This window comes from Trachurus trachurus, assembly GCF_905171665.1.
Source record: "Trachurus trachurus genome assembly, chromosome: 21".
NCBI classification, from domain to species: Eukaryota; Metazoa; Chordata; class Actinopteri; order Carangiformes; family Carangidae; genus Trachurus; species Trachurus trachurus.
Window position 1 is genome coordinate 28,734,024 of NC_139899.1, and position 26,435 is coordinate 28,760,458.

At 42.8% G+C, this 26,435-nt stretch overlaps 1 protein-coding gene across 2 annotated transcripts in view; it reads left to right on the forward strand.

The window, feature by feature from the left end:
- itgb5 (integrin, beta 5) overlaps window positions 1–26,435 on the forward strand; it is a 168,599-nt gene that overhangs the window by 33,410 nt on the left and 108,754 nt on the right. For both annotated transcript variants that reach the window (XR_014596318.1, XM_083997046.1), the window contains exons 12-13: window positions 22,967–23,189; window positions 24,947–25,047. Coding sequence is in view for 1 of the 2 variants with exons in the window: in XM_083997046.1 (XP_083853172.1) it covers window positions 22,967–23,189; window positions 24,947–25,047 (324 nt within the window). In the remaining variant the exon portion in view is untranslated. The remainder of the gene's footprint in view (window positions 1–22,966; window positions 23,190–24,946; window positions 25,048–26,435) is intronic.

Sequence of the window (26,435 nt, forward strand, 5' to 3'; positions counted from 1 at the left end):
GAGTTGATTTCAAAACAATAATAAATGTAGATTTTTGGAAGAGTTGTCATCACAAAACAACAGCTATGATGTTGGTTATATTATAAAGTTAAGTCAGAGGCAGAACTGTGATGTTAAATTGATCTTTAAACACTCCATCTCTCATCTTTTTTAATATAAACTACAGTATGTTATCGGTTATCGGTATCGGTGGAAAAAAGGAGTTATTATTCATCGCTTGTGTTAATGTTCCTGTCTTGGAAACATGAGAACAGATCTACAACTGTGATTTATTTATTTTTTTATGGATGCACGATAACTCTTTTTTAAATCGCAACAAAAACAGTTTAAAAAAATCAACGTTTATTATTGTTTCAAATCAACTCAGAGGGCGAACCGACTGAAAAATGGAACGGAAATGAAATCAAGGCGATGATGGATCATTATAATTGACTCTAGTAATCTGACAATAATCATCTGCACCGGTAGTTTTTATGTGTTTCCTGACAAACTGATGACACAATGTTCAGGGAAGTGATAAAACAAACAAAACACAGTCCTGGTTCTTTGTCTTTGACTGGATCAGCACCAGTGTGTGATGAGTTCTGCTCTGACCCGGTCTGCTGCCACATGGATCAGTGGGTTTGGTGTCGTCCCACTGACAAATAAACAAACAAACAAACAGAGAGCATGGATGAAAACATGACCTCCTGTTTTTCTTCCAGTCTCTTTTTAACTTTGTCTGTGAGTTTTGGCTCTTTAACCAACGACTGAAGCTGAAACATCAGACGTGTCCATGTTGTTGTCTCTGTGTTTGATGTCGTAGCTTCGTCTCTTCACAGTTTTACAGTAGTTTCTTCCTCCACTCAGTCAAGTCACTTTATTCTTTTATTTCCCTTTTAAAACTTCAATAATCTCATGACTGTTGTTCCAGAGCTTTTAGCTGCACGACTTGATCTTCATCAGTGGACTTCTGTTTGTCTTAGGATCTATAAGTTCACCGCAGCCTCAGACACACGAGACAAGTTCAGGCAGCGACTTTAAACGTGATGATTAATCAAATATCAAACACGTTTGACATTTAGATTCCAGATCGTGCGAGCAGGAAACAACAGGATGTTTGAGTTTATACAGCAGCTGAATTCAGCCCCCATGGAAAATACTGTAACTGTGTTTCCAAACACAGTTACAAAGTGCTTTACAGATCAAGTAAAAATAACACCGTCATCAAAACCATTTAGAAAAACATAAAAGCAAAAGCCTGATCTGCTTTACGGAGTGAGATAAAACAGTCAGGATAAAAGAATAAAACCATAATCAGCAATATTGATAATAAAACAAATAGAATAAATGAAATAAAATCTAAATCAAAACAATAAAGGTGGCAAACAACAGAGCAACACTAAAAAAAGCCTTCCTGTAAAAGTAGGTTTTGTTAGCTGACCTTAGCTCCTACTACTTTACTAACTAAGAGACTCTAGTTTAAAACGTAGAATAGAGTTAAATAGAAACGAATAGAGTTGATCGTATAAACTCTGCAGCTCTTTAAAGTGCAGCCTGGTTTACTGGTTGTTAAGTGTCAGTAAAGAAGAAGTCAGACAGTAAAGTGCTGCCCAGTTTCCACCTGCTGGGCACAGTCACTCTAAGTGTGTGTGTGTGTGTGTGTGTGTTGAACAGCCAAACCCAGCTCAGCTCTGAGTTTACAGTCGGACTGGGAGAACAGAACCAGCAGCGTTTTTAATATTTCCCGCTTCTCCTTCTGTCTCTGCCAGTGAAATGTGACATAATGTGAATCTAGAGAGACTCCAGCAGCCTCCACCTGCAGCTACACAGTTGTTAGGTGGTGAAGTGTCTGTGGCAGCTCCATGTGAGGTGACAACATAGACCCACAGTGAGAGGTGTGTGTGTGTAGTTTCAGCATCTTTCTGTGAAACTCAAATGAGCTCTGATTGGATCTGAAACCTTCTCCTCTTTGAGCTTTGATCTCTTATTATCACAACAATATTTTCCAAAGCCAACAGTCAGAAATGAGAGGAAATGAAATGAAGTAATCAAATAAAAGAAAAAAGAAAAAAAAAGAGAGAAAAAGTTCCTGTCTTACAAAATATTAGTTTGGATTTTCCCCTCCTGCTTTTCAAGCAGCTGTAGTTTTGACCTCCAGAAGAACTTCTCGGCTCAGGATCAAACCTCAGCACTTTTTTCTTCCAGTTTCCAGTTCAACTCTGTTCAACTTTATTTATAAGGAGCCAAATCAGAACATGTTTTACCTCAGGGCAACTTTACAGAGGACGGTCCAGACCTGGCAGCAGCTCCGGCCATAAACGACAGTGGAGAAGGAAAAACTCCCTTTTCGGTGGCAGCTGAGCAAACGCGGATGTGTGACACTGGTACAGACGGTGTGGTGAAGCTGCTACAACCAACCTCCAACCTCCAACCTCTGGCCAGTCGTTCCCGTGTTTACTCAAAACAAAGCAGCTGTAATTTAAAACCACTGCTGGAAATAAAACTATTATCAATCCAGAGATATTTCCAAAAATATATATATAAACAAGCTCCAAGTTCAGTCACAGTAGATTGGAATAAAGATTATATTCGTCTTTATTTATACAGCTCTTTTCTTTTAGAGGATTACCTATGCAAAACTTTTACCTTAATTAAACAGTTTCAGAGTAATAGTGATGGTTAAATGACTTGTTAGAGGGAGAATGGAGGCTCTCTGCCTTCCACCTAGTGACTCTTGGCCTAAAAACAAATGCACATGGCCAGTGAAGGGGGGAAGAGGGTTAGCTATCAGTTTTTACGATGTGAAAATATGCAGTCTGAAACTGTAGGGGAGCTGTAGAGGAAAAAGTGACCAAAACAGACTTGCATCGTTCGCCTTTAAAAAGGTAAGAAAGTGCTTCACAAAAATATAAAAACAACAACAACAAAACAGCAATAAAACTGCAAAAACGGTCATAACAGTTTGATTGAAAATGAAAATTCAAACAGAAATTAAAGATTTTGTGTAAATTAAAGATAAACTCTCCAGGTCTGGTGTCTCCTCCTCTGTGTCTCTAACCCTCCTCTCCTCCATGTGCATTTGTTTTCAACAACTAAGCCGGTGAGAAATCAATCCATGAATCTACCATGTTACCATGTGTAAATCTGTGTAGTCTTATCTGTCATCAACAAGAGATTACAAGGTTGGTTTTCAGCCAAGAGACGCTAGGTGGAAGGCAGAGAGCCTCCATTCTCCCTGGAACTAGTTACAAGTCATTGATTTAACCAGAACTAGGACTCTGGAGCTGCTTCATTAAGGTAGACATCCTGCATAGTTCCTCTTTAAAGTCTCAGCTTGTGATCTAAAGCAGGACCAGATTCAACAGGTAAATCCTCTGGGAGCAGGTGAGAGAGAGATCACAGATTAGAAGAGATGTCATCGTGTTAAAGTGTTTGGCAGCTTTTATCAGCGTCGACACCGTCACGGCTCTTGAAGACGCCGTGGTGCCGTGTAGCTCCGGCTTCGTCTCCTGAGTGACTTCCTGCTCCTCCTGCTCCTCCTGCCCCCCTGACCCACATCTCCTCCTCCGCCAGCGCTGCAGCTGATTCTAAATAATGATCTCAGCACTCAGCACTCAGCAGTCTGCAGTCGCCAGAAATAGCGTGACTCCATTTTCCAGACTTGCACAAACCCTCTTTTAACCCCCATAAATATAACTGGTGCATCTCAGTGTGTGTGTGTGTGTGTGTGTGTGTGTGTGCGTCTCCTTGTAGGGTAAACTGGAACATATGTGTTTATTCGTGCTGAGAATTACTGGAAGTGGTGCTCGGTGAGGGAGGCCGTCCTCCTCAGTGTCTCTGAGCTTCACTGTCGGAGTCACAGAGCTGCAGTCCAGGTTGAAAACAGAGCGACAGGAAGAGGCAGCGTTAGGTATCCCAGCAGCAGCAGCAAGAACATGTTGAAACACAGGTAATGAGCCACTTTCACCATCCAGAAAATATGTGCAGCCTCAGCTTCTGCTGTCAGAATCAAAACATGTTTTCTTCCAATCAGACTCTTCCTCCATCAAACCCACACTACTTCACCACAAACATGTCAGCTCCTCATTAAAACAAAGAGTTTTGTTGGTTTTAAGAAGACTAAAGTTTGTTGCTGTCGTGTGAGCAGGAGCTTCAGCTGGAGCTGGAGTCACATTCCAGATGTTGTAGGTAACATCTTCTACGAAAAAACAAAACTTCACTGACTCTATGATTCTGTTGTTTTATTATTTCCTTCAAAAAGAATAAAAAATATCCCCATCTAATCTAACTTGAGGTCAAAGACACACATTTTTGAAAACATATTTTGCAATAAATACAAAAAAATGGCACCAACCCGATATACTTTATTAGTTGAAGTATTATTGGAATCCCAGATGTTTTTGTTTTTTTGATAAAGGGTGAAAAGTGCCATGACTGAAGCATTAAGTTGCTACATAGACGTTGGCCAACAAATCCTACTGTCAAATATGTAAAATAACAAGTTTGGGTAACACTTTATAATCAATACACATTATTTAGCATTAGTTAAGCATTAAATACTAAACTCATCATTTATAACACATGAATGCTCATTAGTATGTAGTTTATAAACATTTATTAATGCTTAACTAATGCTTAATAGTGTGTACTTATTATAAAGTGTCACCCAGTGTCACTTTTCTTGAGTGTAAAACTCAAGAAAAAAATCACATCAACATAATTTTTAAATTTTTGTCTGCCAAAGCAAAAATGTAAAAACAAAAAACAAACACTAAATTGCAATATCTGCAAAAAAAAAATTACAAAATGCCTCATATCGTTCCGCCCTGGTTCGTGAGCTCAGGCTTTAATGAGATAATCGATTGTATTTCTTCACCAGCCTGAGAGAGATGTCGACTCACTGTGTGAAAACAGCTGGGATTGGACAATAAATCATGGATTTAAAACACGCAGCAGCCGGTAGCGTCGCCGTGTCAGCTGACGAAGGTCTGGGATCTTTCCTCCTGCAACACGGAGTCTGTGGTTTGCATTAGTGTTTTTATGTGTCATTACTTGAACACGCAGCAATTAGCCAGTCTGGTGTTTGTTAAGGTCTTGGCCGACAGCCACCCAGGCAGCGGGAGCATCACCAGCAACACCAGAGAGAAAATACTGACTTTTTAAGAGAAAAAAAGTGGGAAAAAAGTAGTGCTGTTTTGCTGCTTTTCGTATAACGTCACTCACCAGCTGTTGTTTTTTATTTCTTTTGTATCAGAAGCAAAAGTTTTCCTCTGCACGTCTTCACAGTGTGAAATTTAACTGTTGTACTTAACAATGTAAATTACATTACTTGTAGTTTACAACAAGAGCTGTGGGGTGTCGGGTCAGGAGATGAGCCAGGCATGTAGATTAAAAAAAGAAGAAGAAAATAAACAGGAAATGTTTTCTGATCAGCATCGAACTCTGAGGCTGAAAACTAAAAATAAGACTGAGGTGTGAAAGCTGCACTTCCTGTTACGACTATTAGACTGTATCTGCAGCAAGGAGTCATTCAGTTTGTCAGTCACCATGTTCCTGTGTAAAAATGTGCAACAGAAATAAACGTTTACATGATAAGATTTTTTATATATAACTCACCTGCTTGAATTCCACTCAAATGTAAAGTTATGTAGAACTGAGCACAGGCTTTCGTTGAGTGACATGTTTCCCACAAACTGGAGTTCACCAAAGCCTTGGCTCCACACATGTCCCGCCCATTTTTGGATTAGCTGGGATTTTGGGGGCGGAGTCAGAGTTCATGCTACTTTTTAAACACAGCTCAACACGTTCTCTTTCGTCTTGTTTGTCAGGAGAGTGAAACTTAAAGCAGAAGTAAGCGGAATGTTTATGTTAATATAAGTCTTAAATAGTTATATCTTCCGACAGCAATCACTTCTATAGAGTGTTTGGTCTGAAACACGGGTCTGTCAGTCACTCTGCTCTGCTGTAAGCCGAGGAGAAAACTTTCCTTGTATCCTACAACCTTTATCCAATGAGGAGAGAGAACGGCATAAAGGGGCGGTCCTCTCTGTGTGTGCAGCCAAGGGATGCGCGTGAATGTGGTGACGTAGGGACGAGGGCGTGGACTGCTAACTCCATCTGCTGACAGGAAGTTAGACAAAACCACTGGATCGCTTACTTCTGCTTTAACCTGCTAATTCTGTTGTATTGGAAATAAAGATGGTGGAAAACCAGTGAAATCAAGTCGATCAAACACTGGAGGTTTTCATTTGTCAGCAATAAGACGACAAACATGGAAGTTTAAAAAAAGAAAAAACAGTTTTTACAGTAACTAAAGATGTAAATGACTCATTTCAACAGTAACTGGGAACGGTTTGATTTACAGTAACAATGATTCGCTTTTATTCTGAATGTCGTGACCTTCTGGCCTCTGTGCAAGTGCAGTCACGCCTCGAATTCAACCCCATTAAAACCACACACAGGTGATTCATAGCAGACACGTGTGATTGATTGAGCCGCCCTCTCCATGGGAACGGGGGATTTCACAAAAGCTACCTGAGCAGCCACCTGGCCACCTGACATTCAGCCGTCAGACCCCGAGGTAAAACACACACCGGATTACTCCTCCTCCTCCCCCCTCCTCAGTGAGAGAGACTTGACTGAACTTGACCGCTGCAGACAAAGACCTGAGGTTTGTGTGGTGAGACGCAACAGCAGCAACACGACCACACCCCGATCCTGTCGCCGTGTGCAGATTTATGAAGTCCTGCAGAAACAACGACGAGGTGTTTCCTTTTGCAGTTTGCACCAGTTTCGGGGTCTTCGCCTCTCGGTCTGACTTCATCATGGGTGGACTTCAGTTTGGCAACAGAAGTGAAACGTGTTTGGTTTTCATTTCGGGGGCTTAGCAGCTGTTTTCAGGGCTCGTGGTGAAGTCCAGTGGGCTTACGGCCAAGTTCTGCCTCTTGGGTGGTTCGTCGGCTGGAGGAGCCTCTGGAAGTCACTGTTTCAGCCTCGGGGCAGGGTCTGCATCCGTAAAGCTCAACAGCTGAGTCCGATTGTTTGAGCTGGTTGAGGAGGGGAAAAAGGAAAAAAAAAAAAAAGGAAAATTCCCAGCTGCTTGGACTGGATGCTGTTGGATGCGTGCTGTGTGTGCAGCACAGTGTTGAACCAGCGCTAAGGAAATAAATAAAACTCAGAGCTCCTGAATTGAGCTCTGTGTGGAGGTGGAGTGGAAAAGTTTCTTCATACACTGAATATTTAAGACTGGCACAGAGACTGAAGACCTCTGCAGCTCCATATTGAACCAAAACATCCACTAATACGTTTTCATTTCAAGGCAAAGTCAGGCGGCTTCATTTGTATAAGCACATTTTATACCCCCCAGGTGATTTACAGAGCAATAGAATATAAAACTTGATAAATTATTAAGAGTAAAGAGAAAAAAGAAAATTTACTAATATATTTAAATTGGGAAAAAAAGCAAAAATGTTTCAGCTCTGCATCACACATATACGTGACCATTCATGTGCACTAGGCGTATGTGAGCCGGTGTAAACAGGGAGCAGATTATCTACTCAACACTGCACAACACTACAAAGAGCTGCAGTCTTAAAATGCATGAGTCAAGTGCACAGTAGCTGCAGCAAAGACAACAACACCAGTGGCGCCAATATTTTGTTTTCAACAATTAGACTTTCCATTTTGGAAAAAGATTTAAGGAAAACAAAACCAAAAGCAAACAAAGTGACACAAATGACAATGCATTAACATACAAGTACGACCATTGAAGCAAAACAAAAACAAAAACCCTGTAAAAATGTTTCCCTTTTACACACATTTGGTCAATTCAACCGTTCAAATAAAATGAAACAAAGATGGCAGTTAAAGGGCATACGATCATGAGTCCATACAAATAACACTGTTGTACAATCCAATGATTAAAGGATGAGAGGAGTTATGCAGAGGGTTTACTGTATTTATTCTGCTGCAGATTCATTCATCAGATGAGATATATCTTCGTTTTTAATGTATTGGATGAATCAACCAAACTCTTTTTGAAATACCTTCTGTTTTTCCAGAGGTAAGCAAGGAGATAATTCCTTGAACCACAGGCGATATCAGGTTTACCCATATTTTTCCATGTTGAAGCTATTGTCTTCTTTGCTTGAAGAAAGTAGCGCCTATATTTTTTCACATTGCTTGCAGCACTGCTCACAGTTTCTGCCCGACAACAGAACCCCAGAGTTTTTAAACTGAAAAGCAAAAGAGATGAGTTTCAGAAGACTAAAACTTGTAGTGAAGACGGTGAATGAACTCCTGTTTACCGGGTCACCAGAAACTGAAATGTCATCGTTTTGTTTTCCTGCTTGTGTCTGTTATGCAAGTGTTAAATTCTGCAGAATGAGGATGCACTCTGTTGAAGATTTGTCATCTAAGAAGTCAAAAGTTGCTCTTTTTTAATAATTATTTTTAATTAAATGCATGTGCAGATGTCTGTATGAAGTTGTAGCTATCTGAGTTGATGTCCACAGGACGGCAGCTGGAGATGACGTGCCGTCTCTTCAGAAGTCATTTGAGTTTGGCCAAGACATTTTTTTTTGGTGAAGTTTCCCGAATCCAGTAAAGACCAGGAGAAAAAACAAGAAAAAAACCCTGCTCCCCCACACTGTGCTTTTGTTTATTTCAGGGAACTGGGCCAAAGCAAATGAGCCACGATTACTGCGATGGCAACGCATCAGTAAACTTGTGCAACACTCAGTGCTGCAGCGAAGGTTGAACGGTCGTTTGCTTCTGTAACCGCGTAACATCACGAGTAGAGAAGAACCCGAAGCTGCTGTAAAACCCTGTATTATAAATAATGATCAAGTTTCTGAAGCTGATGATCATCCCCTGTGCAGCCCCGTGTGTGGAGTGATGCAACGCTGACTCAGCAAGCGGCAGTGTTTAGCAAACAGCTGGTTGCCTCAGAGTTAATGAGACCGGGGTCACCGAGGTGATGGTTGTGTTGTGTTGTGTGCGTGTGTGCAGATCGTCCTCCTCCTCCTCCTGTGATTGTGTTTGTTTGCGGGCTTTTGTTTTCTGCTGACGGTGAGTAACACCAGTGGACGCCGAGGCATTCTGTGACTGAGGAGAATCTGCAAGTAAACACTGTTTTCACGGCCGCTAATGACTGTTGTCTGTCGACCATGAGATGTTCTTCAACGTCAATTGCAACCAATCAGATCTCACACAACAAGTTCTTTGTGGTTTCATTGAGCGCCGTGCTGCTGGCTGGTTGGTTGGTGACGTTATTCCTCTCTCAGCTGGGACTGGACCTCAGGACAACCTGTTCCCCTTTGAAGGTTTCTGTTCCTTAAATCCCAGACGAAGCTGATATTAACTGTCTGTTTATTTATAATGATGAGCTCGACTCAGCAGACGAGAGAGAGACAGAGAGAGGAAGCTTGTCTCGGCCTGCACGTTTAAACAGCCCACATATTTGAGCTATTTAACCCTGAAAAGAAACACACACACACATGCTCTAAGATACACAAAGACGGGGTGGTAATGTTGCTTTTACAGCCCTTTTAAAGGAGAACACACATCAGCAGAAAGTCGGACAGCGTATACAAAACACAACATCACAGACCCGTGCTGGAGTTTAGGGCATGGAAGTGGTTTTTAAAAGATGTGTTTTGTAATGAAAGACAATTGTTTGTTTGTGTGGCGGAGCAGAAATGCTCAGTTTCACCACAAAGCTCTGTCAAAACGCTTAATAGCAGCCTCTGTAGCTGTCAGAGAGTTGACCATTTTAGGAAAGTTTTGAAGCTACGAGATGACGGACGGGAGCCACGTCACTCAGGTCTGTTAGAGCCGGAGCCAGGAGGTCAGATTAGCTTAGCTTTGCATAAATACTCCGAGCCTGAGGAAACAGCTAGCCTGCCTGACTCATTGATGCTCCTTTTCCACTGGTCAGAAAACCCAGTAAAGACCGGCAGACTTGTGGCTTTTGTTGGTGGTGGAGGAAAAGGCCTCAACTGACCAGAGATGCAGGATTTTATCAGGTTCTGATCTAAACAAAACACCTGAGTGAGTGAACACATGAAATGTCACTGTTTTTACCCAGGATGTGACGTCCAGAGTCCTCGAAGGATAGAAATAGTGAACTGCAGCCTCAGAATACGTTTCAAAAACACTTGTAGTGCCAGAACTGCAATGTCACTTACACTAAATAGGTTTGGTCTTTGCCTCAGGCTCCCGTTTTATCTTAGTCTTACGTTGTACCTTAGTCTTATTAGGTTGTATTTTAGGGTTAGGTTGTACCTTAATCTTAGTCTTAGGTTGTACCTTAGTCTGGGTTAGGTTGTACCTTAGTTTTAGGGTTAGGTTGTACTTAATCTTAGTCTAGGTTGTACCTTAGTCTAAGGGTTAGGTTGTACTTTCGTGTTATAGAGTTAGGTTGTACCTTCGTCTTAGATTTAGGTTGTACCTTCGTCTTATGAGGTTGTACCTTCGTTTTAGATTTAGGTTGTACCTTCGTCTTATGAGGTTGTACCTTCGTTTTAGAATTAGGTTGTACCTTCGTCTTAGAGTTAGGTTGTACCTTCGTCTTAGAGTTAGGTTGTACCTTCGTCTTAGAGTTAGGTTGTACCTTCGTCTTAGAGTTAGGTTGTACTGTACCTTCATCTTAGATTTAGGTTGTACCTTCATTTTAGATTTAGGTTGTACTTAATCTTAGTCTAGGTTGTACCTTAGTCTAAGGGTTAGGTTGTACTTTCGTGTTATAGAGTTAGGTTGTACCTTCGTCTTAGATTTAGGTTGTACCTTCGTCTTAGGGTTAGGTTGTACCTTCGTCTTAGAATTAGGTTGTACTTTCGTCTTAGATTTATGTTGTAGGCTACCTTCATCCTTGAGTTAGGGTTGTACCTTAGTCTCAGATTTAGATTGTACCTTTGTCTTCAGGTTAGGTTGTACCTTTGTCTTAGTTTTTGTCTTAGTCTTAGTTTTTGTTGTAGTCCCAGTCTTGTCTTGGTCATAGCCTTACATTTTGTCTTACTTTAACTCTGAGCTTTTGTCTTAGCCTTAAGTTTTGTCTTAGGCTCAGTTTTTGTTCTTAGGTTTTGTCTTAGTGTCAGTCTCAGGTTTTTGTCTTGGTCTCAGTTTTAGGTTTTGTTTTTGTCCTACCATTCATTCCCTTGATCGATGAAAGCAGGCGTTGGACAGACTGTCCTCGTCGCTGATGAACAGAACCACAGTCCGTCTGTCCACCACAGGAACGTCTCTCACTTCTCCTTCCTGCTCTTATTCTTACTCTGCAGCCTCCTGTCTCCTGCCTTTTTACTTGTCGCCAATAAATCAGACTGAACTATCTGGATTTTCAAAGCCTTCTCTCATCTCTCATGACATAACTCAGGTGGCTGTAATCCACTGGCTGTATCTGGCTTTAATGTTAATAATACACAATCTTGAAACGCAGTTAATCTCGAAAACTATTTATCCTTTCAAACTGGACGATATTTACAACCACTCCTCGTTTTCCTTCCTGGGTAGTGAAGGCTCATGAGTCCTTAGAGACAAATAGAAAAGAAAAAAGCCTCAGTGTGTTTGTGCCTCTGTCTTTATCTTATCAGGACAGCATGTCTTCCAGCCTTTAGCCCCAGAGGAGGATCGGTAACATCCCTCATGAATGACAGAAAATCTGACTGAGTGTGTTAAAACTCTGTCCTCCGGTGAACTCCTCGTCTCCTCCTCCTCCTCCTCCTTCTCCTCCTCCTCCTGTGAACGTTCACTTTTGTTCTGTCTCTGAATTTTTTCTGTATAAACAAAACGTTCTCTTTTTTTTGCCTCGTCAGTGCTTTGCTTTGTTTACAGAGGCTGAAACACTCACTTAGGCTTTCACTGCCCCTTGTTTGTGTGGTTCCTCTTTTTGACCGGTTTTCTCAGGAGCTTTTGCTGGATAATGAAACAAGAGTTAACCACAAACCAGCAAGGAGTCCTAAATAAGTGTTGTGCTTTATTGGACGCTTAAATATCTTTAAAAATTCTCCTCAATAAGAAAATGAGTCCACCCTAACCAGCCCCACATTGTGACCTTGGACTGAAGCGGTGGGAGCAGCAGCTACTGTTCAAAGTGTCTTTGTGTGATTTTCTCCCAGAGACAAAATGAGCAGTAAACTCCCCGGCCGGTCTGAGCCTGTGACCGAGCAGTAATCTCATCCCACAGGCTACTGTGTGATTAAGTTTGACGGGGGTTTCGGCTGATACCGTTCAGCTGTCAGAGCTTTCATTTAAAGACGTCCCATCATATTCTGCATTTCTTTCCCAGGGTCGGGGAGGAGCTGCTGAGCTGCTGCGCCGCCGCCCGCAGATAACTCTGGTCTAAGTTCATGCACAAAGCTCTCTGTGATTAGACAGACAAAAGAAACAACAGCAGACATGATACACTGCATGTGGACGTATTATCTGACTCGCTGAAGTCATCTGGGTTCACACTGTAGTTTGTTTTTGTAGTTCTTCTTTTAGTGCCGTGTCTGCAGCTGGATTTGGCAGCTGTATGGAGACAGTCATGGCAAATGATCGACCACTCAACCAGTCACAAAATTAGACAGTTTTCTTATATAATTTACCAGAATCTTGTTATTATGCCTTCATAAAATGCTCAGGGTAATGTTTCTGCAAAAAAAAAATGCACAAAGGTAAATATTCCAACAAATTCATCCATATAATGCACTGTTTTCAACGTACAAAATACAACTTCAGACTAAGAAGTCCCTGTGCATGTTGGTATTCTCTGGTTTTCTTCACCTTCTGTGACAGTGAAGGCATCGTTTTTCACCGTTCATCACAGAAAACCAGCAATTTAAAGATCTGACTCACATTTTCTACAATTCCCTGTCATTTTTATAAACAAAACAAATGGGTAAGAGAAAGTATTTGTCAGATGAAATACCAGCAGCACCATTTTAGCCAATCAGGACTAGTCAAATCAGGTCAATGCAATTTTAATGCTTCAACTCAAGGGATTTTACAGGCTGAGGTCAAGACCCTTTGACTTTCTTTATTACAGAGAGACACCCAGTGGTAGTGCTGAGACTGTATGTGCTGTTCGCTGTTTTAACCTTTTAACCTTGTAAATAAATATAGGGATAAATAGTACAAATAAGACTAAGAACTAAGACTAACAACAATAATGATCGTAATGATGATTATAATAAGGGTTTTATTGGCAGATCTGGATGATCACCTGTCAACAGAAACTGTCTTCTGGACGTCCAATGTGCAGATCTTTAAAAGACAAAATATATATACAGTACATAAAAAATGCACACAAAAAAACTGTAGTCTCTGTTTTTATGTAACATTTACCTTTGTGCATATTCCTGTTGTAACTTTATTTGTAAATCTCATGGAGGAATGCCAGTTGTGTAGGCTACAGCAGGATTTTCCACAGGAAGTGAAGCCTGTGTGTCTTTTTCTGTCCTCTCCAGAGACCGACCGGTCACCTCCTTTAAGAGCTTTTTCTTCTTCATCTTTTTCTCTTTTTTTTTCCTTTTTTTGCACACATTCCTCATGTGACGCAGGCGAACCAGAGCGCACCACAACTATTTCAGATATTCGGTGGAGCTCAGCTGAGAGCAGGAAAAGCTTCAGCGCTGCAACCGGAGATGCAGGAGGTCAGAGGTCGTGTTTTTCTTTTGGTACGCACTGCACTCAAACGCACCGCGGCCGCTCACTGCAGGAAGTCAGGGAGCGGGAGGCAGCGAGCCCCTCTGCACGCCACCACCACCACCACCACCACATCATCATCACATCAGATGCTGCTTTTTGTTAAAGGGCTAGTTCACCCAAAATTGAAATTGAACTAATTATCTACTCACCCTCATGTCGACTAAGGGCTGGGAGAAGTTTCAGAGTCCTCCGTGGCTTCTCTTCTTCTCTTCTTACAGGGGGTCTCGGCGTAGCAGTGCATGTCCATATAACGGTTGCAAATGGATACCAACTGTCTTCGTAACAAAAAGACACACCAAAAAACATCCAAATACCTCCATGCTGCTCGTATGTAATGTCCGTCTTGTATTGAAGCCCCGAAATGCGAAATTCTCCTCTTCCCGGTTGGTCAAATTTGGACGAACCAGGGTCTGTCCTCTTCCCAGTTCGTCCAAATTTGACGAACCGGGAAGAGGAGCTTTGAGAAGCTTCCGCTACAAACACACTTGAAAACTAGACTTATTTAATTTTTTTCGGGACGATTTCTCATTTCGGGGCTTCAATACAAGACGGACATTACATATGAGCAGCATGGAGGTATTTGGATGTTTTTTGGTGTGTCTTTTTGTTACGAAGACAGTTGGTATCCATTTGCAACCGTTATATGGACATGCACTGCTACGCCGAGACCCCCTGTAACTCAGAGAAGCCACGGATAACGGTATAGATAATGAGTGAAATTTCAATTTTGGGTGAACTATCCCTTTAATGAGGGTGAGCGGGTTCAGGCCGACGACCTCTGAAGACGTGATGCTCCTCAGTCTGGTTCGAATCTAAAAGCCGTTAGACGTCGACCCTCTTCAGACGGATGCTCCGGTGTTAGATGTCAGAGTTGGACAGATGTACGTTTCTCCTGCTGCTCTGAAATTGCAGGTTTTGAATCTTTCCTCTCGTACCACAAAAAACCCAGAGGAGAACATCTCCACCTCCACGTCTGCAGCCATGACGATGTGTGAACCTCTTCTTTGTTCGCTGTATCACTTCAGACAGGAAATATTTGCTCATGCACAAGGTCGCTGCCTCCAGATGTCAGATAGAATGAACATTGTGTTTATTTGGTCAACTCCTGTTTGCTCCGGCTGCGCATTTTCATGATATGGTGCAACAAATATGCGTCTAAAAATAACCCCGACAGCTCATTTCCTCTCCGTATAAACTCCAAATATTTACTGAAGCCTGTTTTTTAAATGTGATGTTCTTAAACCCTGCGTTGTCTCCGGGGCAGAGAATCTGTTGAATACATCCACAGGCTGAATGTAGATCTGAGCCGTCAATGTGAAATATGGACTTGATCCCATAATTGTGTCTCTGAAGAGCCGTCGGTCTGACAGGCTGTAATTCAGCTGACGTATGTTTTCAGCAGCCGGATGCTCCACTATAGTGAGCGGTGACCACCATCAGTGTGTCTTTGAGTCTTACACCGTTTTATCTTTACATTTACTCCTGGTGTTAAAGGGATAGTTCACCCAAAATTGAAATTTCAGTCATTATCTACTCACCCTCATGTCTACTAAGGGCTGGGAGAAGTTTCAGAGTTATCCGTGGCTTCTCTGAGTTACAAAAAGACACACCAAAAAACATCCAAATACCTCCATGCTGCTCGTATGTAATGTCCGTCTTGTATTGAAGCCCCTGAAATGCGAAATTGTCCCGAAAAAATTAAACAAGTCTATATTTCAAGCTTGTTTGTAGCGGAAGCTCCTCTTCCCGGTTCATCAAATTTGGACGAACTGGGAAGAGGAGCTTCAAGAAGCTTCCGCTACAAAAGAAGCTTGAAATATAGACTTATTTAATTTTTTTCGGGACAATTTTGCATTTCGGGGCTTCAATACAAGACGGACATTACATACGAGCAGCATGGAGGTATTTGGATGTTTTTTGGTGTGTCTTTTTGTTACGAAGACAGTTGGTATCCATTTGCAACCGTTATATGGACATGCACTGCTACGCCGAGACCCCCTGTAACTCAGAGAAGCCACGGAGGACTCTGAAACTTCTCCCAGCCCTTAGTCCACATGAGGGTGAGTAGATAATGAAATTTCAATTTTGGGTGAACTATCCCTTTAAGAATCAATAATCAAACCGATAAAACCTTTTGTACCTGGATGATCTCTTCTGTGTGCACTGATGAAGCGTCAATAAAACCTTGACGAGCTTTTTCAAGCTTTCGATTCTTTCATCATTGAATGGGTTTGCTCCTGGAAGCTCTGATGTTCTAGTTTCAGTTTCCTTTGTCACAGCGTTGACTTTCATTATTGATACTAGACGATGTAGAAAGTGAAATGGCCTCAACTGCAGGTTCCTTTAGTAGCTGTTCTGCAGCTTTCACCCACTTCTTCTTTACTGAGTCTTGCCTTTCGTTTTCCCCACAGTAAACAAGGAAATTGCTTTATTTATACATGTGAAAGTGAAAGTAAAAGGAGTTGGGTACAGCACAGATAAATGCAGTGTGGTGATATTTGATTGTTTTCGAAGGAACACGGTCGGCATCTTCCAACCTAATGCATCCATCGTTCCTTCACTATAGTCAGTCGCTTTGCAGCTCGTGCTGGTTTCAGTCTGCTGAATTATTCAAATAGAGAGTAACCTGGTTATTCTCTATGTGCTTCACAGCCAGTGTGTTACTATGAAGAACTGAGGGATGATGCAACGAAGGCTTCAAACTCCTGCGTCTTTCTTTCATGCTGCTCTTCGGTGTCGGTGGTGTGTGATCGTCTGAGCAGCAGGACTCAGACCTGAGCTCTGACGGCTGCTCTGCTTCTGTCTCGTACTCTGTTCACTGATCTGAAGAAGCAGAAACATAGAGACGTGTGTTGCTCAGGGAGGAGAAACCATGCAGCCTCCAGTCGGATAAGTTGAGCAGCTCGTCCTCAGCTCTTGAAAACGTCATGGAAAGAAGAAGCAGAAGAAGGTCAAAGCTCTGAAGCATCTTAACACATTCCTCTTCTCCTCCTCCTTCTCCTCCTTTTTTTCACCACAGCTGTGTTTATCATGAGCTGTGTTTAATCTCACTGTTTAGCAGCGAGTCAAAACGGCCAAGAGGAATCAACAACAGAAGGAAGGAGTGATGGGATAAATAGCCCCGTGCACTTGCTCCAAACATCTGTTTTAAGGCCACAGTGGCGGCGGCAGCAGCGGCGGTGATGGTTATGGGATGTGAGTGTCGGTATTCTCCTCTGTCAAGACTCCAGATACAGAGGCGACACCTGACAACTCCAACTCACAGTGTGATAAAACCTGAGCCAACACACTCCAGACGCCTCTACAGGGTCAATGCAGCAGTGTTGATGTCTCTTATTTTACACCATTAGAGTGTGTTGTTAGAGTGTGTTTGGTCCTGCAGCTCAGTGTTTCCAATGCTGAGACACGTTGAGCCTTCAGGCTTTTGTCTGTTGGTTCTTAGACTCAGGTAGAAAATGTGTGTTTCCTGCCGTCTCATTAAGCTGCGATGCATTCATCTGGAGACAGAACAACAAGCTGTAAACACAACACAGATGTATTATCACCCTCTAGACTTTTATTTTAATGTCTGATTACACATCCAACATTAGAAAACATTCAGACATTCAGGGTCCTGTCCACCCAGTAGAGGACAAGTCCAGTATTCTCTCTCTTTTAGCTCCATTTTTGGTCTCTACCAGGTCCTGAAGGAAATATCTGAACCTTTAGCTTCTAAATGTTTCACTGTGAGGCTGTAAAACCAAAACAAGGAGCTGAAAGACACTGAGACGTTCCATAAAGTGTGTTGATTAAAGTGATTAATAATAAAGTAATTATTAGGACTGTCAAATTGAGTTTTTATTTGCTCAAAATGTAGCTTTTAAAGAGATATTTTCCCAGGTATTTTACAATGGACATATATGCAGCTTTATATAAATGTAATTTTATTATACATGAACTAAAAACAATGACAGACACTGTCCAGAAACCCTCCGAGGCTTCACTGCATTTGGCATAAAAAACTGCTTCTTCATCTGAGAGGAAACTGTTACCAGAGGCGGGTTTGGCTCGGGACTGCAGCTGATTCAGATAATGGTTCAGGTCAAAGGTCGATGTAATAGAACCTGTGTGAATCACACAACAAAAGAAATAGTGGAGTTAAAATGAATTAATATCATCTGGTTAAGTGTGACAGCCTCAGTAATAAAACATCCTGTAAATACTTTTATTACAGACCAGGACTGCACATGATTAACTGTTTAAGAAAGTCAGACGACAGACTTGCACGGACATTTGTCTGTGCATCACCTGTAAAAAGGATGTGGCGCTGCACAGCTGTAGCAGCGTGTGTGTGTTTTATAACATCGACAAGAAAAAAGACACATCGTCAGTCGTCCTCTCAATCTCTGATAGAAGATCAGGTTGCCAAGCCACATCACAGACACTCAATCGGCATTTAATCAGATCAATTAACGGTGATAAATCAGTTTTAAACGAGCGTTGGTTATTGGTCTGGAAAAAAAATGACTACAGATTTGTTTGTTTGCTATTAGAAAGCAGACGGTCCATGAACAGTGAATCCGAACCAAAACAAATGAGCTCAAAGAGGCTACAATGCTCCACTGAGCTGCTCATAAATAAATAAATAAAAATATTTAATTGTGCTGAGTTCAAGTTGGGCAGAAAACAGCAGGTCCCAGTCTGAAGGTCCCAGACTACCAGACTAAGTGAAACCTGTGATCTGTGTTCTGTGTCTAATCTCCTGATCTGCTTCATCAGGAGCAGAGAGAGGAGTTTGGAGGTGGCAGAATCTCGTCAGGACCTGTCGAACAATAAATCCTTTTCAAAGCAGCTGCTCTTGCATTTCCTTTATCCTCCCCCAGAATCTCTCATTCAAACAAAAGAAAAAAACTAAACAAAAAGCCCTCCCTGCCTTCTCGCCCTCTCGGTGCTCTGGCGACGCTGTCATCTCAGGACACGTTCGTTCCCAGGCCTCGGTGCCGTGACTCAGCCACATGCCGCTCCGCTCGTCAAAGCCTCCGCCGACCGAGGTTTGGGAGGAGTAGCGCTCCAGACTGAAATACATCCGTTTATTTAACAGACAAGTGTCAGTTTTTCCACCTTTAAAAAGAAAAAAAATGCAAAGTTGTGCAACGTGCAGCAGCGAATAAATGAAGAAGTGAGATGTGTTTATATAAAAATAGAAGGAATTTGCTGCTGCTGGTCTGTTTGTCCAGACGCTGCCTTGCACAACTCTGGTGATTAGACGCGAGTGTTTCCTGTTGAACTCTTTCAGGATCTGGATCCAATCACTGACCTTGTTTTTTTTTCTCTTCTTCCTCTTGTTCTTCTTCTTCCTCCCCGCTGCGTCTGAGCTGTCAGGAGTGGACGTTGGACATGAGGAGCGGCGGCCACTCCCAGACAGACAGACAGACAGCAGTGATTTCACTTGTTACTGACCCAGTTTCTGCTCGTGGCTCCGTCCTCGCTCTGTTTCCACCGGAGGAAAATGGAAAAATGAACTGTGTGTGTCGTGTCCAGAGGAGAAAGTTGTAGTTGAGTCCAACAGGTGTGATACAGAGATCAACAAAACAAAACACTGACACCATCTGGAGTTAAACTCAACTGTATCGTCAATGCTGCCACATGTACAGGACGTATTTATATATGTATTTCATCTTTATTTAATTAGAACGACCTGAAAACAAGAAGAACAGGCACTCAACTGATAATAATATAATAATAATAGTAAACTTTATTTATATAGCACTTTTCTTAAAGGGATAGTTCAACATTTTGGCAAATTGGCCCATTGCCATAATCCCTATAGTCATAGCAGTAGGTTTGTTACCTTTAATTGTCGGTGCAAGCTATTTTTAGAACGGCGGAGCAGAGCCGCGAGCTGCTCAGAGCTACGCTACGGAGGCTCATGGGATTTCTTGGTTTCCCTCATCAAACTCATCAAATACACAATCCAACAACTCCACAACGCTCTGGTGGACAAGTTGTGACCTGCACATTCACCACGCTATGAGATAATAACACAACGTTACCACACAGAGTTGTTTTAGAGGGAAATACAGAGACTGCTTGCAGAAAAGAGACACTAAGGCAGAGGGCCCCATTCTCCCTGGAACTAGTTACAAGCCGATTTAACCAGAACTAGGACTCTGAAGGCTTGTTGACAAAAGAAAGTTATTTTGATTGGCCGTTCTCTCACAGCGAACGCTCGATCATCCTTAGTCACGAGCCGATAAGATCTTTGCTTCCAGTAAAGAAAATGTTCCATCCAGAGGGAAATTCAGAGACTGCTTGCAGAAAAACTGCCCCTGAAGGCAACGCGCATCAGAGGTTTTGCATGAATTTCCCTCTAAAACAACTCTGTCTGGTAACGTTGTGTTATTATCTCATAGCGTGGTGAATGTGCAGGTCACAACTTGTCCACCAGAGCGTTGTGGAGTTGTTGGATTGTGTATTTGATGAGTTTGATGAGGGAAACCAAGAAATCCCATGAGCCTCCGTAGCGTAGCTCTGAGCAGCTCACGGCTCTGCTCCGCCGTTCTAAAAATAGCTTGCACCGACAATTAAAGGTAACAAACCTACTGCTATGACTATAGAAAACAAAAGAAAGTTTTAGGGAAAGTTTTAAAAGACGCCAATGAATCGACCGGTCTTATTTTGATTGGCCGTTCTCTCGATCATCCTTAGTCACGAGCCGATAAGATCTTTGCTTCCAGTAAAGAAAATGTTCCATCCACACCCACGACTGAAATAACTGCACAATTATGTCACTGTGTCATCGTGAGTCACACTGGCAGCGCTGTGGCACAGTGGGAAGAACCGTCGGGGTTCTGGGTTCGATCCCAAGGGGCCCGGTGCTGCTCCGTGCAGACATGCAGTCATCGTTCATCATAACACAGTTTGATGCTCATTCCTTCACTAGTAGGAATCAGACTGTCCTGACACCAGACAGAAAACAGAACCAAAAACAATGAGCTCAAAGACGCTACGGTGTTTAGCTCAGTTGGTAGAGGCTATAGTCCTCACTGCAGGCGGTCCCGGTTCGAATCCCGCACCGAGCAGCCCTATCCTGCGTGTCATCCCCCCCCTCTCTCTGTCCATTAAAGGTGAAAAAGCCCCCAAAATATTCTTAACCCTCCTGTTGTCTTCCTGGGTCAAGGAAGGAAGGAAGGACAAAGGGAAAGAAGGAAGGGAAAGGGGGAGGAAAGAAAGATGGAGGGAGGGAACAGATTGGGTCAAAAAAGAAGGAAGGAAGAAGTAAGGACAAAGGAAAGAAGGAAGAAAGGGAGGAAAAAGGGATTGTGGAAAGAGGGAAGGGAAAAAGGAAGGAAAGAAAGATGGAAGGAGGGAGGGAACAGACCGGGTCAACTGTATCAAAAGAGGAAGGAAGAAGAAGTAAGGACGAAGGGAACGAAGGAAAGAAGGAAGGGAGAAAGGACGGATGGAGGAAGGGAACAGTTTGGGTCAATTTGAACCAGAAGGACAACAGGAGGGTTAAAAAAAAACAAAAAACGATACAATGCAGAAGAAGAAAGAAAAGAATCTGTATTTACATATAAAATGCAGTTTATTTACATTATCTATGAATCTGATGATGAATTTCTCTGCTGTTTGTTCTATAGAAGTTACATTTTTTTGTCTAAAACCCAAAGATGTTACTTTTACAGTCAAATGAGACAAAGAAATGACACAAAGGGTTAATTGATTATCTGCAGATTATCAGTTTGCCCTCTGCATCAGTCAGATTAATTGGTTAGTTGATTGAGTAGCTGACTGTTTGATGTGGTGTCGGTCGGAGGACGAGGCTGAACGTTCCCACAGCTCTGTGTGTGTGTGTGTGTGTGTGTGTGTGTGTGGGATCCAGCCTCGGTGATGAAGACATGAGCTTTTTACAGCTGCTCAGATCCAGTGGGGAGTTTCTGTTAGAGCAGTTTACCGCTGCAGGATCGTCTTCTTCCACTCAGACTCCACAGCTCTGAGTCCTGAGGCTTCACTCGTGTCTCTGATCGCAGCTTAATGGACGCGTCTCTGTCTCTGTGTCTGTCTCTGTCTCTGTGGGGGGTCTGAGGACGGTGACGGTGTGAAATCAGCCTGTGGAGTGAAAATACCTCCCTGGTCACAGCTGCTGCCCTCCCTCCCTCCTTCAGGAGCTCGTCCTGTCTGCTCTGCTCTGACCTGGGGAGTGGAGGTGGAGGGGGGTATGTGGGGAGGTGGGGGGGGGGGGGGGGCGGTGATACAGACGGCCGAGACAAATCAGAGTCCAGTGGGACGTCGCTCCGTCTCCAGAGTCCTGCATCCTGCTGCTGGATGTCTTCCACTACAGATAACAGGATAATGAGTTTGATGTGTGTGTGTTTGGGGAGGGTGGGGGGTGAAAAGCTGCTGCAGTGTTTCACCGAGCAGCAGAAGGTCAAGTTGTTCTCTCAGGGAGAGTGTGAGTTTTTAGATGAATAATAACTTTATTTGTATATAGCACATTTCATACAATTATTACACTTCAAAGTGCTTCACGATAAAATAAGGATCATTAAAAGGACATTTAAAAAAAACATGAAAAGAAAATAGATAAAACAACAATAAAAGATAGAAAATATTATATAACCCTAGCATCAGTAGAGAGATATTATAGAAATATCACTTTTTTAAGTCTCTTTAACATATATTTGGGTGTTTAATTTGCCTTTCGGCCCCTAAAATGTGAGAATTGACAAAAAAATGTGTAATTTTCAGGCTCCGTAGGTTGAAATCCATGTGGTTTTATAAGCTGTTCCCTCAGATGTCTTCCAGTGATGTAACTAGTTACATCACTACATAACTAGCGAATGTTTTAATTTGTGGAAAAGGGGCAACATATTTTGTCTCCTTTAAGGAAGGCATTTATTTGCACTGATACTAACTGTTCTCAGTCCTCTGACCTCTGACCTCGTCTGAGCCGGGTCCAGAAAACCTCCTTCAAGAGCTTTTTTTCTTCCTCCAGTGTTCATACAGTACCAACAGCTGCTTCTGCTGCTGCTGCTGCTGCCATGGTTACTGCTGGTATCACATGAAGTGTGTGTTTTCTTTCTGCCACGACTGGTCGATGCAGAAAAAAAAGAATCACAATGAAATCATCATCTTAGTTTCTTTTAAGATGGAAAATATCAAACGCTTCCTGTTTCTGTCTCCTCGGATGTAAAGACTAATCGTGTTTTTCTTGTCACACTCGATGGTGAACTGACTGTTGATCTGATAAAAAAAATCTATGAAAAGTCACAGCATCACTGACCTCCTCTCTCCTCTCTCCTCTCCGGTCCAGGTCACGGTGAGTGTCACTGCGGGGAGTGTAAGTGTCACGCCGGCTACATCGGCGACAACTGCAACTGCTCCACGGAGACGTCCACCTGCGTCTCGGACGACGGACAGATGTGCAGCGGCCGCGGCAGCTGCGTGTGCGGCCGCTGTCAGTGCAGCGAGCCGGGCGCCTTCGGAGACACCTGCGAGAAGTGTCCCACCTGCCCCGACGCCTGCGGCACCAAACGGTAAAGAAAACATAAAAAACACTGTGTTTAATCACAGCCAATCAGGTGTCGGCGTGTGATCCCGCCAGCTGATTGGCCGTCTGTCTGCAGAGAAACCAGAACAATGTGTAAACAGCAGCAGTTCGACCTCAGGGAGCTGGTTAAAGGTCAGATCATCAAACACATCGAGTCCAAACCGTCTCATAACTCAGAACAGAGACGTCCAGATAACTCTGGTGCCCCACGGTGTTTGAACTCATCACTCGGCCTCTTTAAAGGAGGAGGAGGGTTAAAGGCCGATCAAACGTCTAGTAAACACAGGAGAGCATCGCTGTCTGACCGTGTCCTCACATTCACATGACTCTGCTTTTCAAAGGCTGAGGACGAGTTTAACGGAGCGACCTTTGACCCCCGGGCCTTTAGAGAAGTTATGGCTCTGTCAGCTCTGTATCGCTGCGATTCACTGGTAGAAGACAGATGAACTGAAGAGTTCATCAGCAGGATTTTAAAAGAAAACAGATTAAACTAAATCTGAAGGCAAATTTAATCATAGGCTTTAATGGGGACATATTATGGAAATATCACTTTTTGAAGGCTCTTTAACATGTATTTGGGTGTTTAACTTGCCTCTCGGCCCCCAAAATGTGAGAATTGACAATAATATCTGTAATTTTCAGGCTCCCTAGATTGAAATCCATTTGGTTTTACAAGCTGTTCCCTCAGTTGTCATCCAGTGATGTACTTAGTTTTCTAATTTGCATAATTTGCAGCCCATTGAAATCTGAGGAAAAGAGCTGTGATGTTTGATCCTTGGGGTATTTTGACCAAAGCATTTCACAGACATCATGTCTTTAAGACACATGGCAACTATTTTAAAATGTGGAAAAAGGGACATAATATTTTATGTTCCAGGTTTTTCCTTTGTATTTTAGATTGTGGTCTGTGTCTGTTGTAAATTATACTGTATGTTGGGGCTACAGATGGAAATTAGCAGTTACAGCTAAATCTGATGCAACCACCATTTCTTGTAAATGATTAATGTTATTGCACACTGTCCCTTGATAAACTTAAGAAACTAAACTCCATACAGTATAAAGGTAGATGTTTGTGTTAAAGCTCCATACAGTATAAAGGTAGATGTTTGTGTTAAAGCTCCATACAGTATAAAGGTAGATGTCCATGTGTAGTGTGATTATAAAGCAGCTCTAGGTTCTATATTAATACTGTGAAAGTATCAAAGCCTCAGTCCACAGAGAAATGCACACAGCCTGTATTCAGAAACTGAGCCTTAAAACCAGCCGTCAGGACTTCCTGTCACTTTGTGATGTCACAACTAAGCGGTCACTGACTGACCTCTCCACCATCCAACAACAACTTGCAGGATTTAGTTTCTCTGAGTGTTTCAATTGAAATCTGCTCTATTTTTTTTGTTTGATTGCTTTAGAAAACAGTCATCCAATCAGGAGAGTTTAATAGCCAATAGCTGTATGACGTCATCGTTCAGCAATTTCCTTCTCAACCAGCTTGTTTCCTCCTTGCGTGGACGTCACTGACTGATACAGATGTATTTGGAATCACTGGCTGCTGCTGCTGAAAAGTTTCTGTTTTCCAGAGTTTAACCTCGGAGCAGCGGGACGTTTTTAACAGCTGCGCTAACGCCAGAGCTGAAATGAAAACAAACGGCTTTAATAACGACACACAGATGATGAAACAAACTCTGAGTGAAAAAAAGCTGTAAAGTCTCATCATCATGTCTGAACTTCCTGTCTCGGCTGCAGGGAGTGTATCGAGTGCCGGCTCTTCGACTCGGGACGACTCGCAGACAACCAGACCTGCCAGCGCCTGTGCAAGGATGAAATCATCACCGTGGAGACCCTGAGTGAGTGCACACGCACACGCACACACACACACACACACACACACACACACACACACACACACACACACACACACACACACACACATATGTATGTATACACAGAGCAGCTGGCTGGCAGAGGAGAAGTATTCACATCTGTAACATCTGCAAACAGTTTCTCTCTCTCTCTCTCTCCACATTACAAACCTCCTCCACTGTCACTTTGTATCAGGCCGCGGTCGGTCACTGTTGTTGTTGTTGTCATGGAGACCTGTGGCACATGTTACACCTGTGATGTCATAGGTCACAGTCGGACTTAACAACAACAACAACAGCAGCAGCAGCAGCAGCAGCCATGTTTTAGATATTCACACACAGGCTGTCAATCAGTGAAGGATCATGGGAGTTATTGTTTCCTCCTCTTCCTCATCTTCCTCTTATTCCTCCTCCTTCTCCTCTTCCTCCTCTTTCTTCTTCTCTTCTTCCTCCTCCTCCTCCTTTTTCTCAACCTCTTCCTCCTCCTCTCCTCTTCTTCCTCTTCCTCTTCCTCCTCCTCCTCCTCTTCCTCCGCCTGCTCCTCTTCTTCGTCCTCTTCCTCTAATTCCTCCTCCTCTTCTTCTTCCTCTTCCTCTTCTCCTCTTCCTCCTCCTCTCCTCTTCTTCCTCTATTCCACCGCCTCCTCTTCTTCCTCCTCCTTATCCTCTTCCTCCTCTTTCTTCTTCTTCTCTTATTCTTCCTCCTCTTCTTCCTCCTCCTCTCCCTTTTCCCCAACCTCTTCTCCTCCTCTTCCTCTTCCTCTCCTCCTCCTTCTCCTCTTCGTCCTCCTCCTCATCTTCCTCTTCTTCCTCCTCCTCCTCTTCTACCTCCTCCTCCACCTCTTCCTCTCCTCTTCCTCTTCTCCTCCTCCTCTCCTCCTCCTCCTCCTCCTCCTCCTCCTCCTCCTCCTCCTCCTCCTCCTCCTCCTCCTCCTCCTCCTCCTCCTCCTCTTCCTCTTCTCCTCCTCCTCCTCCTCCTCCTCACCATTCAGACACAGTGATTAATATATAGAGTCACAGGAGACGTTAGAGAAGAGTTCAGAGTTTCTAACTTTGTTTCTTTAGTTTGTTTTTATTTTGAACTCATGAACAGACGATCAGAGTTTTTAAAAATGTATTTATTTATTATTTCAACCAGCAGCTGAATTGAATCTGATGAAAACAAACCGACCTAAGGATTAAAACGAAGCAGTTTGACTGCGATTCATCCTCAGTGATACAGGACGACCTGACCTCAGACAGTTATTTCACCTCTGTTTCTTTTATAATTCATGGACAGAGGACGTCTGATGACTAAAATTAAAACCCTTTATCTGGTTAAAAGACAAAGTTTAAACAACTAAAATCTGATTTATAACTGTATGAAAACTTTAT